Raw genomic sequence first — 12,864 nt, 5'->3', positions numbered from 1 at the left:
AAATAGCGGGGCGTTACGACAGTCAATGTTTACCTTAGAGTTGAGAATAAGTCGCATTTGATCAGTAAAAAGAGGGCAGTTACTGACTGGCTCCTGACTTCCTCACAAACAGAGGAATAAGGGAATAATTGTTTTAACAGATAGTTGATTGTTTATTGCAAAAGCGAGTGTGAATGACCTGTAATTGGCGGTTTCCATAATAAAACAGATTATTTGGTTTGGGGTTATCCGACTTATAGCAAACTCCAAAATGAAAAATTATACAATGATTTTTGCTTCAACAGGGAGACAATCATGCTTAAATGGTAGAAGGAATTAATGAATAAATATGTAGTGACTTGAGTGTACAAAGGCTAGAACTATTGGATGAGTTTCGAAGTGATCTTGTTAAGGCTTGACCTACCGCCTGAGGATCTAAAATATTATCCGGAGAGAGAACATTTTCTATTTATATTGTATAATGTATATTATCTAATCTATCACAAAACAATGCGAATACAACCAGTAACAATACGTTCGCATTCGTTTTGAATTTTGTCAAGATGTTTTTTATACTGTTTACAGTTATTTTAGATGACATCCGCAAACTTCAAGATTAGCCTAATGAAAGATAGATAAATAACCCTCAGAGACCTTTTGTCAAGTTAATAGCGGATACTTGATCAAGCTTTGTCTTTAATATATGTGTTTTCCTATACAATGGTAGTCAAACTTTTTATGGGTAAGCTAATGGGCGTGACATTGAACTCATCTACATTTGTTCATGGAGTTTCGTTGAAGACCTTGCTCTTAACACACTTTCGATTGATTACAATTGCAGGCTAGATTATGTTCACATCGCTCGTGCAGCTACTTCTCTACATAATCAACGACGAAAAACACACGCTTTAGTATATTTTATTTTATACTCAATTTTGCTAAAATGACCAGTTTGAAATACAATGCTTGATATTTTTTTATAAATGATACGTTTCTTAAAATAATTGCAAACCGCTACATAAACAGTGTTAATTTTACACTATCAAACAACAAACACTCATAACAAGCTTGTTGTTACATTCGTTTGTTATCGTACGAACATCAGAGAAAATGACACAATCATAGCATGTTTGCTAGTTCATTCATTTGATTGTATTTAAACCAAAAGAAAACAAACACCAATAATATGTTTGTTATTATATTCATAGCGGTCATTTTGTTTCATGTTGGTAATTGCGATATCGAATCTAGCAATAAATCGAATCATTTGCACCATGGTAATACAAATGTGAACTACATGGACGAGCACAACAGCCAAACATTTATGTACTTACATATCGTCACCTTAGTACAATAACTCAATATCTGCTTCTATTTCTATATGCAGTTATTGAGTTATTGCACTAAGGTGACGATATGGTTAAAGGTAAACGAATAAACGTCCTTTAAAGCGATCAACTAGTTGCACAATATACAACAAGGATATATATTTTAGTTCCAGTGTTTTAAAAATACAAATTAATCGTTGATAAATAAATGTTCAACGAATGACATCAAGCAGGAAACATCGTAGTTACATTTTGAATGCGGGTAGCCCGGTTTACAAGATCTCAACATTAAACTTGTCGAAACATTGCACAATACACCTTACGGTCTATTTAGAGCCTACTTGAAAACAATAAATACAAACAGTTCCAGAGAATGAATGTGAATACAGACGGAGTAACAGTTGTAACTCATCCAAGTTACGATTCAACCAGACTAGACACTAATGAACTCTACAGTTCTCACTTAACCAAAAGGAATTTTGATTTTTCTCCAAATTTGAGCGACAGGATTTTTACTCTAAAATGAGTTTCGGTTAATACTATAAATACAGTTGACATTAACATATGATTAGGTTATAGATAAAAGATACATTTTTTAAATGATAAGCAGCGATTTGGAAAAAGCGAATGATTCACAAATAATTGCAAAGCACTTTTTAATTAATAGATAAGTTAAACTTAACAATGTATTACAAGCAAAACGTTCATATCAGAACACACATGCAAACACAACATCAGTACACTTACTAACAATAAACTATCAAGTTACGGTCTTGAAACGGTCAGTGAAATAATAATAATTCGGTGAACTCCAAATGACACAAATCCGTCTACATAGTTAATATTTGATCAGTTACTAAATCGGTTATATAGCATGGATATAATTTGCATCCGGTGAGTTTGTTCGACGGTCTCTGTCGTCGGATTGGGTATCAACATAGTCGTAGTGGCTGACATTCTCGTTTGAACGGTCTTTGTTTTCTTCCGTATCCAATAGTGGTGGTGCGTCTTTGTTCTCGATGGCTCGTGCAGACACTCCTCTCTTCAAATGTACATAAAGCTGTTTCAATAAGTATAATAAACTTAAACGATTATTTTTAAGCTTGTTTGCTTGTTTAGAAAGAAAAAAAAACATTTCAAGTATAAAAATATATGCATAAAACGAAATCAAACACTTCTTTGTAAATTCCTTATTACTCTTGTATTTGTTTTTTAGAAAAAAAGGACGAACAAGTATAAATATGATATACATAAAACAAAACAGACACATCTTTGTAAATTCCTTACTAATTTAATTTGTGTTTGAGAAAAAAAGACTATCAGGTACAAATATGATATACATAAAACGAAACATACACTTCTGTGTAAATTCCTTATTATATTTATGTTTGTTTGTCTTTTTGAAAAAAAGACTATTAAGTATAAAAATGACATACATAAAACGAAACAAACACTTCTTTGTAAATTCCTGTTTATTTTCAGGTTTGTTTTTTAGAAAAAAAAGGACTTAAAGTCTGTATTTATATCACTGTAAAAGGGTATTGATGACAATATTGTTTGAACGAATTTTGAGCAAGATGTTATTATTATTAATTTATTATTATGTGGTGCAATCAGAATTTCATATCTAAGCAAATTGCCATGTATATAATAGTAACGCTGATGGTAGCTGAGAATGAACAGTACCCCTCACAATCACATGCAACCTCAGTTGCAAATACGAGACCAAGGATTCCTTCTGTTTGTAAATTAATCTTAAATTAACTAGGACAGTTAATGTCACGCCTATATGTTCAGATATGTAAGTCCTGTCAATTTTGACTGATAATATATGTGTTCATCTTCTTCTGTTTTGTCACGTGAAAGAAAAATATCGTCAATTTCTTTGGAATACTATATACGACCATTGTGGTCTCGAGACATTTAAGGCGATTATGACAATGACTTGTTCTGACCAATGTGCTCACTTGTTTACTATCAGTACAGAAAATGATAATGGCTGCTTAGTTAATTATCCAATTACGATCGCTGTACTAAGAATGTTGCGCAGAACTTAAATTCACTTGTTTTGTTGTTGTTGTTTGTAAATTGTGTAAAGCTGTTTGCTATAATCTGGCGAAACATCTTTTTTCTGTTTGAACTCTCGCAGAGTTTAGAATGTTATTTGTGTAGACTGATTTTCCTATTCTCGGTTTGGTAAACTTACTGATTGATATGATATGTATTCTTTAATGTGTATTTACTGTCTATAAACGGCCAATACAAATAGTAAAACCTTATTCATGTACTAGGTCAGATGTATTTGAATACGTGTAGTTTACAAGAATCAATCTATTTAACAGTTTTTTATAATGAAATACTACACGAATAGCAACATCATTATGAAATTGAATCGGTAACCCTGAGATGAAACGATCAATTCTTCTTAGTCAAGAAGACATTACATTTGATGGTTATAATGAAAACAAATCTTACCAGATTGTGAAGCGCAGTCGTCTCTTGATTAGAATGAACATCATCGTACACATGTGTACTTCGCTCTTTAACTGCAGTTCTTCTTCGGCGTAGAAGAGTGTGATAAACTGTGTCAAAGAATTAAAAACAAAACTCTTTCACTCAGCGCAATGCCAATTCAATTATGTGAACGTCAACAGTTCATGTGTTTCCTTTTTAGAGGATACCATAAGCTTAATTAACCGATGCCACCAATATTCATCAAGTATGACTTATAACGTTTGTAAATAAGCTCATTTCTCTAAATACATTAATGATCGGTTCAAGATTCACTGAAAAACATTAACGTTATATTCATGAAGTTGTATGAATTTTGGTGCAGTGTTAGTCGTATTTTCGATTCTTGTGCTATTGAAAGATTACAATAGATTTATTGTGTGCTGAACATGTTTCCATAGCTTCCATTGTATTTTCGATTAAGTGAAATTGTTTTTGCTATAATGTGAACAATTATCTTTCGATCTAGTGCCCTGATGTAGTACCCGACTTCATATAGTCAAACTGGTAGTACTTTCTCAATCTTCAATTATGATTGTTCGTATGTAGAGACAAATGCTGAATTTTTGCAGTGAGGTAACACACGTTTAACAACCATATATAGTATAACATTATCAGAATCAAAATCAAAACAATCACAAATAGCTTACGTTTAGGTTTGGTGAACTAATTAAATAGTATTTCTGAATAAATCATGAAAAAAGTTATTAATGACCGATTAAAAGAAGAAGATATGATTCGATAAAACATTGTTTTAAATGACTGTGTTTTAATTAACAGTATCTGCACAATTACCATGAGGTTTGCATCGCCTACAAAGAAGCACGGTAAACGTTGTTACAAGTAAAAGTAGAACTGTTCCCGATACGGCGTAAAGGACCGACGTATGCCACTGTTGGGAAACAACTTGTGCCGATTCGGTTGTGACTTCTGCAATTAAACAACATTTAAATTACAAGTACTCAAGTACGATTTTGTAACTATTGTTTCGTTTTTATTACATTAAATTTATTTAAGATAATGTCAACTTTGAAAGGTTGAAAATAAATTGTGTATGTTATTAATGCACACAATTAAGAAAATACCAACACTCAAATTTGAACTTCAGATTTTCAAATGCAATGTTGCACTTTTCGTAATAAATTTTAATTTAACACAGTTAACGCATTGATTTCATTTTGTCATGGACCTTCATGTTATCTATGGATGGTAGTGGCACCGTAAACCTTTTCAATATCATGTCGTTCGTAAGAGATATTTAGTTGTCTATTGTCCCGTATTTGGAAATAAATGATCACCATAGCCGAAGCTGTGTGGATTTAACGACTGATACCAAATAACTTTTAAACTAAATGTTAAAAGATTTATGAACGGTTGAAAGGAATAAAGGAAAAATTAGGGATGAAATGTACTAATAAGCTTTTAAGTTAACTTGCCATTGGCGACAGAACTACCCTCTGTCATTGAGTTGAAAACTGTCAAAGAATGTCTCAGAAGCTCATCTGATTCCCATGCGCTGCAAATGTATGTCATCTCTTCATCTCCCGTATAAGTCAGTGTAAACAGGCATTCCTCTGTTTGCTTACAAGTTTTTATTTCAGTCTTATTTTCATATTCCCACCGAATCATCCATTGTCCTGTGGCATTGCTGTCAGCAACAAAGCAGTTGACGGTCAACTTCATATGCGGATGTAAATCAACAGGTGATGTCGCGTTCAAATTCAGAGTAGGACCACCTGAAACGTAGTGTTGAAATTGTTAAGAAAGAACATATTAAAATAAATACAACTTATTAACAATAATTATCATACTGTATGGAAGCACGGTAAACGCTGTAAGCAGTGAAAAAAAAATTTTTTTCGAAACTGCATATCCATGAACCGCGTTAGCGGTTCTTGGAAAATATGTAAACTCGCGGCCAAGCGTTCATACTGCATGAACGCACAAAAAAATAAGAATCAATAATTTTATTTACCATTTCCCTTTGTTAATTTTTTCCGACTTAAACTAAGGGGTTTGAGAACAAGTCTTTAACTACAACAAATGGAACAAAACGCGAGAGCACTTGTCGCCCGTAATCTTAAAGATCTTGGCGTTCTTTTTATCATCCGCATATATATTAAATAAATAGTCCAAAAATAATTTGCACAAAAAAAATCTAATATTCTTTTTAATCATTTGGAAGTTACTGTAAAACATATATTGGTAATAATGATTTCCTTTGTAATATTGTTGTTTTTATCACGAAAAATATCACTATATTTTAACTCCTGTTTTACATATGCATGACCAATGTGAGTGGGCATGATGAATGTTGTCAGGATGATTTTATGGATACGTTCAGTTTAACAGATATAAATAGCGTCAAAATACTATTATTTTGTTGCCTTTTAATATTTTCCATCAAATTGTAGTTTAACGATGTGCAAGTCTTCTTGAATTGACACTTTAAGACGTTTGTTCATACTCGAAAAATACGTGACAATTTGACAGGTTCCAATCATTTTATGTACTTAAATGTTGTTTAATAGTAAGTTATGATATTTCAAAATATTGTTTTTTAATATGAGGGATACATTATATCATTCTTATGATGAAAAAATTCATTTCGATATTTTACGTGTCAATTTTTTTTTAAACTTGGCACAATTACAGTGTCATTTCATCAGTTGTTTGTGTACATGTGCATGCTATATTTAGCAAAAAGTAGATCGTAGTAAAATCTCTACGCACGGTGATTCACCAGCGCCAAAACAGAGCGATGTTTCTTTCAAAACTCCGCCTACAAACGTCACAATTGGTCGACTGCTTCATGCAAAATGATCACAAGTTTTATCGTTCAGAAAATCATGCACGAATGAAAATATAAATTATTGAATGGAACAAAAGGAATGAAAAAGAACGGATAAAATGTACAAATAAGCTTTTCATTTATCGTGTCATTGACATAAAATGATTGACGCCCGGTTTTGGTATCATATAAAATGTATTTTGAAACGTTATTTACAAACCTTTTGTCATTGTGTTAAGAACTGTCAATGAATTGCCTAGAAGCTCGTCTGATTTCCATGCGCTGCAAATATATGTCATCTCTTTATTACTCGTATAAGTCAGTGTTAACAGGCATTCCTCTGTTTGTTTACAAGTCGTTATTTCGGTTTTATTTTCATCTTCCCATCGAAGCGTCCATTGCCCTTTAACATTGCAGTCATCCACAAGGCATTTGACAATCACTGTAGTATTCGGATATAAATAAACAGGTGATGTCTTGTTGAAATGCAGAGTTGGACCACCTGAAATGTAGTGTAGAAATTATTGAGTAAGTAACTTAGTAAAATAATTACTCAGAGAAAATAAGAATTATCATACTTTTTAAAGATGTTAAAGTGTTTAATTAAGTTCCTATTACAAGGGAGTACAACAGCGCCATTGAAGATAAAACAATATATCAGTACTCCTTTGAAAGAAGAAAATACATGAATCTAGCAGTCGTGGTTGGATATGTAATGTGACACTCAGTTGACAAATAAGTAAGATCGAGTTACGGGTTACGAGGAACATATATATTGTGACAACTTTACTAATGCAAAAGGGGAAATGACCATATCATAGTCCTCCGCCATGCCTTTAGTCGCATTGTACAACACGTTTAAAACAGAACGGTTACTCCGACTTTCACTATTCGTCAAATTGATACATTGAACGTATCTCAAATTAACATTGTTACATAACCCACGAATTGTGCAAGGTGGATTAAATTCATTTGTTTCACAAGAAACTTTAAAGAAAAAGACATAAACATTGATATTGTATTCATGTATTTTGATGTATTATATACTGAGTTGGGACTGAAATAAAAACATGAGAAAATATTTATGTGTATATTTGAACTTCTTTTCCAGTTAATAAATATCATTCATATGAATAGTGTCAGATCTGAACAATAAATTGATTACCAGTGTTATTTAAAACGATAGTTGGTAGAATAGTGTGTTAAAACAATTTCTGAATTTACGATTTCTTTCTTTAAACATTGATAATTTAAGTGGCTTATATTACTTTATAACACATTTTAAGATATATTGGTTGTAAGTTTTGTTAGTAGTTGGTAAAATACCTTGAATAAAACATATGATAATACATTAGTACAATACTGAAGACGGACCCCTCTTAATTGAGAAAAGACGTCACGGTTCGATTAGTAGTGTGAACAAAAGTCAACAAATAAATAAGGTTGAATATGTACCTGAAACATATACTGTATCATTTTTATTTAGATGGGGTGAGAAATGATCACATCTTGTTGAACATGTTATAGTTCCCCCACCAATGTCTTTTGTCACCCTGTAAAGCACGTTGGAAGCAGAACGGTAGCTCCCATGTTCTTCATTAGTCCAATTCCTGCTTTTCATATATCTTAAATTATCGTTGTCGCTTGTCCATTCAATCGTGCAAGGTGGATTTGATTCATTCGTTTGACAAAATACATCTAAAAAACAGGCAGAACTATTTTTGTTGTATTCATGTGTTTTGTTTACGGACATCGAAATGCCAGAAGAGGGATCTGAAATGGAAAAAGAGAAAATGCAGTTCATTAATGTTTTGTTATAACAGATGTCTAAAACCCAAGTACATTTTCTATGTCATTTAAAAAACGACCCTTGGCATATATGTGTTATACAAATCATTTGATTTACGTACTTTAAACATTACATTTTAAAAGGGAATTCTCTTACTTTAAACTGATAGATTGTGATTAATATTCGAGATTAAAGGTATGATATTGTGCCATCGTCATCTACTTTACAGTAGTTCGATATATTTCAATTTAAAGGTAGGTGCATTTTATAATTACACAGTTATTATCAATTCGAATGTAGGTGAGATTTACCCAACCATATTTGAATGTTTTTTAGGAGTTGCACACATTCTTCAGTAGCATCGATTGCATGATCAACATAAGAAATAACGACCGAATGCAAACATTTCTAACAATTTAACACTTTATTCAAAATCGAAATCGATCCAATTAACTTACATTTTATACTAATCTTTTGGCATACTGACACGGTTTTAATACCAAAATCGTATTTGCTTTTCCTGGTGCAGCACATGTCTTTTCCATTCCATATTTTGCTAGTCTTTGCCATCGTTGTTGTGCTGGTAAACGTATAAGAAGATCCATTAAATGAATCGGTTTGTTGAACATCTGTTAGCAAGACATTGTCAATGTATAGTTCTATCGCCGGAGCTGGAACAGCATTGCGCACTTCACATATTGATGTAGAGCTTTCTCCAAAAAGGAATTCAGGAACAGTTAGCACGGGAGAGCTACCTTTCTCTGGTATTGAAAAATGGTTTTAACAACATCGAAAATAATGCACGATCCAATAAAATTAAACTCCACAAAATTATGAATCATAACTTTACATTATGTATATTCTACTTGCTTACCCACGTTACAAAGATTGCCATGCACTTCGTATGGTGTATCAAGGGCTGCATTTGAAACTAGGCATGTCACATTCCGTCTCGACAATCCTTCCATTTTTTGGTGAACGTTATTGAAACGGTACAAGTCTTTGTTCCGTTTACTTTTAGAAAGAACAAATGAATCCTGCCCAAGTAAAAGTACAACTTTTACGGGTTCTGTTCCATTTTCAGTTTTGCAATATAAGTCGGATCCAAGATCAACATATATGCATCCTGTTGTATTAAAGTCATCAGATTTTGGACCGATGACTGGATAACTCGGGAGCTCTGAAAAAAAATCATTGTTATCACTTGGAAAACCATGTAAACTTTCAAGATACAAATGAAACTGAATGTTTAGCACATTGCTGCTCATGCATTTGTTATCTAGCGATATGATTTATTCTTCTTGTTCTTTTACGACTCCTTTTTATTCCAAACTAACACATTAAAACAAAACCATTATTTAAAAGTCAGAATACTCGATTAAGTACAAGTTAAGTACCTGGGATGTAAAGCTGCACAGAATCCGTGTTGTCAACTGAATTACAAATTAAAATATAAGTTCCTTCATCTCTGTCGTCAAAGTTAAGTATAGTCAATACGTACAAATATTCAGAATGCATTTCCTCTTCGTAAGAACCATTTCGCAGTATTATCTCCTTCATGTTTTTCATCCATGTTCGTCTTGTGCAAGTTTTGTGCTCTATAGAAAGGTCAGACGGAAAATATCCAAGTTTGACGTTCCCGCCCCGATCAACCGGGTTAAGAATCACGAGAGCTCCACATAGTCCAACAATTTCTGAAAATTAACGTTAATAAGCGTAAGTATCGCAACAACATATTTTTCTCCTGTTTTGTATTTATTAAGAAGAAAACACACGGTAGGAACAATGCCAAATAGTACAATGAATACACATTTATGTATGTCAGGGGGCTTTAAAGAATAAAACCAAACGTTCAAACAAAGATGAAACAAAGATCAACTCATACGCTTTATTCCTATATAAAGTGTGTATCAATACAAATTTGGTTAACACAATGAAATGCACTTCGATATTTACCTTTCACATTTAAAGTTATCAGACTTGATCTTATTGTTGAGTTTGTTGAACATCCGGCGTAGAAGTTAGATATGTTGTATTCATTGGAAACTTTCCATTTCAAAAAGAATGAACCATCCTCCGAATACCTTATAACATGTGGTCCATTCATTGTTTGGATTTCAGTGCCATGTTCCATTATGTATTTCCATTCTACAACGCACCCCCAAGGGTAGAAGGGTGTTGCTTTCAGTGTAACCTCCCTGTTCATAAATGCTGGCCCTACCACTGATATGGTTCCGTAGTGGTGCCTGGCTACACAGATATACACACACACAGCTGAAAAAATGTAGTAAACGCAAAAAGTGCAAAATGATTGCGAGTACACATTCTTGATACATGTTTTTGACTCGTAAAACTGAAATCAAGTATTCTTATGGATATATACGAAGGCGTTCAGAAATAGATGCAACTGATGCCAAAGATGCAATCAAAAGGGCTTTTCTGAAAAAAAAAACTATAATATAATTATTATTTATTCTGGTGTTGCTACATCCAGTATCTAGATGATATGACATTGAACTCAATTATGACATACATTTATAATCCCTCAGGGTAGGAACGCTACAGCACCTATACTAAGTATTTGAAAACGATGGAATTCTAATTAATTATTTCCATTAGTCTATTTTTTACATTATATTAGAAAATGTTTTTCAATATCCTAATGATTGAGTTATCATCGGGGCGGAAAAAGCGAGTCGGTCATTTTTCACTGTTAAGATTGTACACAATATGTTCTAACTGACTTGATTGCAATATCTTTTCTTCAAGCAGGGGACCAAATTATGGAAGACTTAGCGATAAACTGTGGTACTTATCAGACGTCGATATGCTATTCCATTCTCTTCAAATGAGTGTTATAATCTTACCGGTATAATACGCTATTGTTAACTATCTTTTTAATACTTTTAATCCTTAAACCTTCCGAAGTGTAAAGATTATTTTGACAATAATTTAGAATAAATTATTTGGGTGCTACTTTGTTTATGCAATACTCCTTACTAAATATTCTATAAGATCTCGTCGATCCATACCTGCTGTACAAAGAGCATATCATCATATCATATTTCAAAGATTCGTTACCGTACTAACTTTGATTGTCTTTAATCAAGATAAAATATTATACTGGTCAAATTAGAGAGTGTGGCTGTTATTATAATTGCCAAATATGAAATATATTGAGTATCAATGAAGTGATCAAGCTTATAGCTTATAAATAATGATCAAATAGAAAATGATATGATAAGTTATGGAATCTTGATCATCCTTTTTAATTCACGAAGTAAAGAAATGTATCCTTTTCACACAGAAAGTCATCTCAGTAATAGCAATTTACACCAGATATGTTGTTTTGTTGTAGTTGTTGAAAAGAGAATGTACGATAAATTGCTAATGGTTTTTAGCAGGAAATGAGTCAATGATGAATTTAATAAAACAGTGTGAACTACAGCATTTTCGTGTTTTGACATTTCGTTTGTTGTAGTAGAAAATATTGTTGTAGTAGTAGCAGTAGCAGCAAAAGTAGTACCAGCAACTAGACCAGCAGCACAAGCCATAGTAGCAGTAGAAGTAGCAGTAAAATAATTTATTGCAGTAATAACACTAACTGAAATTTAAAATCTAAAACAAAAACGAACAATTGTCATGTATCTTACATACCAGTTAAGCGCACGGCAAATTGAGCACCCTTTATTATCCATTGTGGTAGCATTGCTCGCGCAACAATTTATTATATATATTGATTAATATGACTGTTGTAGTTTGGTTTAACTAGTTTTGTAGTTTGGTTTAACTAGTTGAACATTTCTTTACAATGGATAATTAACATTTCAGAAACAAAGAGACAGACAGTCCCTATTTTTCATGGGGGAAGATAAGTATTGTTCGCTCTTTCGGTACACATTTGTTTAACTGAAGCGCCGGAAACCATGTCTGTTCATTGTTGTTATTCAACAATAAGTTCCTCCTTACTTTCATATAAATTATAAAAGTTACCATCCACAGACAGTCGTCACAAATAGTTTATTCTTGATGGAATTCACTGTAAGAACTTAAAATAATACCAATTAAAGACGCCATCCAAGATAATGTTCAAACTCCATTAAAATGATGATTTAATATTTATTTTGAGTTTGATATTTATATGTAAGCCAGTTCTCAATCCATCTTAATTACGAGTCTGAAACATGAAAAGTATGCATGGAAATAAAACTATGAAATATGTTTGAAAAAAACTATATTAACAAACAATTATATAAACTGATTAAAGAAAACAGAAACATCAAGATGACAAAAAACCGTATTATACCGTTATTACAAACCTTTGGACATATGTAATGACTATTTAATAACTTGTCACCAAACTCGTAGGCTTCGGGTATTTTATAGCTGGGTTTACGAACCATACGATTCATCAAACCTCAGAAAAAAGATTCGGATGATGTTTTGCATTTTTAAAATAATTTGAT

The 12,864-nt window shown here is 32.5% G+C and overlaps 1 protein-coding gene and 1 long non-coding RNA gene across 2 annotated transcripts; both read right to left on the bottom strand.

The window, feature by feature from the left end:
* Positions 1 to 1,428: 1,428 nt before the first annotated feature.
* On the bottom strand, positions 1,429 to 4,740 carry LOC128233530 (uncharacterized). Its single transcript, XR_008260716.1, has 3 exons — positions 4,614 to 4,740; positions 3,783 to 3,889; positions 1,429 to 2,349 (listed from the first exon to the last, which is right to left on the bottom strand). It is a non-coding gene; the product is annotated as an uncharacterized LOC128233530 (long non-coding RNA).
* A 500-nt stretch (positions 4,741 to 5,240) lies between these two features.
* On the bottom strand, positions 5,241 to 12,189 carry LOC128235691 (uncharacterized). The gene is made up of 8 exons (XM_052950493.1): positions 12,056 to 12,189; positions 10,355 to 10,672; positions 9,796 to 10,092; positions 9,273 to 9,578; positions 8,857 to 9,159; positions 8,065 to 8,382; positions 6,830 to 7,111; positions 5,241 to 5,554 (listed from the first exon to the last, which is right to left on the bottom strand). Exons 1-8 carry the CDS (start codon positions 12,105 to 12,107, stop codon positions 5,241 to 5,243), a joined length of 2,190 nt encoding a protein of 729 aa, XP_052806453.1. The 5' UTR covers positions 12,108 to 12,189.
* Between the last annotated feature and the right edge of the window lie 675 nt (positions 12,190 to 12,864).

Source organism: Mya arenaria, chromosome 5, assembly GCF_026914265.1.
Source record: "Mya arenaria isolate MELC-2E11 chromosome 5, ASM2691426v1".
Taxonomy (NCBI): domain Eukaryota; kingdom Metazoa; phylum Mollusca; class Bivalvia; order Myida; family Myidae; genus Mya; species Mya arenaria.
This window is presented reverse-complemented; position numbering and strand designations above follow the sequence as displayed.

What these genes read in the sequence shown, in the direction of transcription:
- LOC128235691 (XM_052950493.1), bottom strand. Translation starts at nt 12,107, where the DNA reads ATGCTACCACAATGGATAATAAAGGGTGCTCAATTTGCCGTGCGCTTA. An exon ending in ATTTGCCGTGCGCTTAACTG is followed by an intron (nt 10,673 to 12,055) that starts GTATGTAAGATA and finishes ACATTTTTTCAG; the next exon opens with CTGTGTGTGTGTATATCTGT. An exon ending in TGTGCAGCTTTACATCCCAG is followed by an intron (nt 9,579 to 9,795) that starts GTACTTAACTTG and finishes ATTTTTTTTCAG; the next exon opens with AGCTCCCGAGTTATCCAGTC.